The 2,562-nt window shown below is 56.1% G+C and overlaps 1 protein-coding gene across 1 annotated transcript in view; it reads left to right on the forward strand.

The window, feature by feature from the left end:
* FOXL2 (forkhead box L2) overlaps nucleotides 1–2,296 on the forward strand; it is an 8,942-nt gene extending 6,646 nt beyond the window's left edge. Inside the window, exon 7 of the mRNA XM_006158196.3 lies at nucleotides 6–2,296. Within this exon, the coding sequence (XP_006158258.2) occupies nucleotides 6–168 (163 nt within the window). The 3' untranslated portion in view covers nucleotides 169–2,296. The remainder of the gene's footprint in view (nucleotides 1–5) is intronic.
* Nucleotides 2,297–2,562: the final 266 nt, after the last annotated feature.

Genomic DNA, 2,562 nt, shown 5'->3' on the forward strand with positions numbered 1-2,562 from the left:
CTCAGCCCTGCCAGCCCAGCCACCGCGGCGCCCCCGGCGCCCGCGCCCACCAGCGCCCCGGGCCTGCAGTTCGCCTGCGCCCGGCAGCCAGAGCTCGCCATGATGCATTGCTCCTACTGGGACCACGACAGCAAGACCGGCGCGCTGCACTCGCGCCTCGATCTCTGAGAGCCCGTCGCAGGCCGGCGCCGTCGGATGCAGGGACGCGCGACAGCAGCTCTGCCCGCCACCGCGGTCAGCCAGAACGTGCGTCCGCCCGGGCCGCCTCCGAGCCAGCGCCCGCGGCCGGTCTGCGCCCCCTTGCTCCCCTCCGCTCCTTTGTCCCCTCCGCTTCTCCCGTGCTCGCTCCCACTCTCTGCGCCCTCTCTGCTCCGACCCGAGGCCGCCTCTCCGCGCGCGTTCGTTCTCCAGGCCTCGCCTGCTCCCGGCGCCCCGGCGTCTCGGCTGGACACCCCACGCCAGAATTCACCGTGGAGAGACAGCGCCCGCGCCCGGGTGCAGCCGGGTCCGCGGCGCGGATCTCCTGGCCTTCTCTCGCAGGTCGGTGCGCTCCCACTCCGCGTTCCCGGCCCGGCTGCGGCGCGGTCTGGGCTAGAGGCACCGGGGTAGGCTGCGACCGGACCCGCGTGGCGCCAGAAAGGGACAGATGTGTCTGTTTGCCCCGAGAACCCTTTTGGAGCTGTTCTGAGGCCTCTTGCCGCAGGACCCACCCGGCCGGAAAGAGGTTGGGACCAAGCGGGGAGACGAGGCAGCCCCCTCTGCGGCCTGCGCTCGGGTCTACGCCACATCCCAGCACCGGGGTTTCCTCCCCTCTCCATCCCGGCTCCTGGGCACCTCCAGAACCCGGCGGCTGGCGAGTGTTTTGCTAAAATGATCGAAGGGGCTTTTTTAGATACAATTTAAAAAAAAATTATTTTAAGGAAACAAAATTCACCGAGAAAACCTGCGAAGCACTGTGGCCTTGAAGTTTGCTAAAGCCACCATAAAAATCAAAAGCTTTAGTGTTCCTCATCTTCTCTTTGGGAAGAATCGCAGTAAAGTTCCCGTTGGGTCTTCAAAAAGCTGTGTTCAGAGAGGTAGGAGAATACGCCCAGTGAAAGATGTCTGCTTCCTCGAATTGGGGGAGTTTACCCCTCTCCCGATCTGGAAAAAAAAAATCAAATTCTAATTTCCCCAGATCTTCCGATGAAAGTCCACGACGCCGGGAGGTCACTGCGTGGCTGGCGCGTCCTGGAGGGCTAGCACGCCCCTCTCCCTCTCCGAGTTTTTGTTTTGCAAACGTCTTGCTTCTCCCACCTTGGGAAGGAGAACTGTGAAGCCAGGCCCCGGTCAGCGGTGGACTGGTGGCCCGGACTGTGGCCCTGAGCCATCAGCACGAAAACCCTAGACCAGATTGTCTTGTAGTTTGTCGTTTGGGGGACCAAATTTTCTAGAGAGAACTAGAGCACTTTTGTTGTACTTTTTTTTTTTTTTTTTTTTTTGCCTTGTCAATTCTCGAATAAATTTTTTGTTCTTTCTTTTAACACGGACTTCTTATTTCTGTCGCACCTACATTAGTGCAGAAGCTAGTTAAAAGAGGGAAAAGATTTTCAGCAAAAATGTCTCTTTTGCAGAGCTAGCGAAACAAGAGTTGAGGACAGCCAGGGCGGTGGGCGTTTGTGGCGGCGCTGCGGCTTTGTTTTCCTAGGGATTGTTTGTTTTCTGTGTCCTCGCCGGTCTGTTGTGGCTGTTTAACCTCGGGGGGAGCTGATCTGCCGTGGGCTGTTTACTGGGCCTGTCTGTAGGTAGCATTAGTTCTATTTTGCACCTATGCAAATCTGGATTTTACCTCTTATATCATTGTACTAGGTGCATATAATCCTCGTTCTTTTGTTTTCCAAATCCACGGGAGCAGCCTGAAGAGTTTATTCAAAGTAGATAAAATCTTGGTTGTGGAAATGCGTGGTAACCTCAAACCTCTGTACAAATGTAATGAACGGATTCCTTTCTTATTTTTAATCATGGAAATTCACTTACCTTGAGATATGGTAAGAGATGTGGGGGTTGAACGTACTGAGTTGCTGGAAAAAAAATCATCTTTCTTTCTCTTCCTTGTCTGAGATCTTCAAATAACGAATTAAGAGCCTTGCGTCCGTCAGCACACACAGGTGTTTGATCTGGGTGCAATCTGACTCTTTTCCGTGGATTAGAAGTGGTCAACCTTCAGTATTCTGATGGGGTGACAAGTACGTGACTTGGGCGCAGCTGGGTCCAGACCCCAGCCCAGGCATGTGTCTCTCACCCGCACCCTCCATTTCTGGATCTGGACAGCGAGTGGCGGCAGGTCCAGTGGGGCTGGGCAGGACCTGGGATGGCTGTGCGTGGTAGAGAATGAGCCTGCAAGACTCACTCAGCAGCTGCGTGGTCCAGCCGTGGGAACACCAGGGTGGGATCCCAGTAACCGGTAGCTGGACCCAAGGGGAAGGGCTTCTGCTCAGGATGGCCGGCTCCCTCCTGCATCCCCAGGAGCTGCAACGTGGACGAGGAAGCTGTGGAAGTTCTCAGAGACATCCTGCTGAGATG

Source organism: Tupaia chinensis, unplaced genomic scaffold (genome assembly GCF_000334495.1).
Source record: "Tupaia chinensis unplaced genomic scaffold, TupChi_1.0 Scaffold000574_1, whole genome shotgun sequence".
Classification (NCBI taxonomy): domain Eukaryota; kingdom Metazoa; phylum Chordata; class Mammalia; order Scandentia; family Tupaiidae; genus Tupaia; species Tupaia belangeri.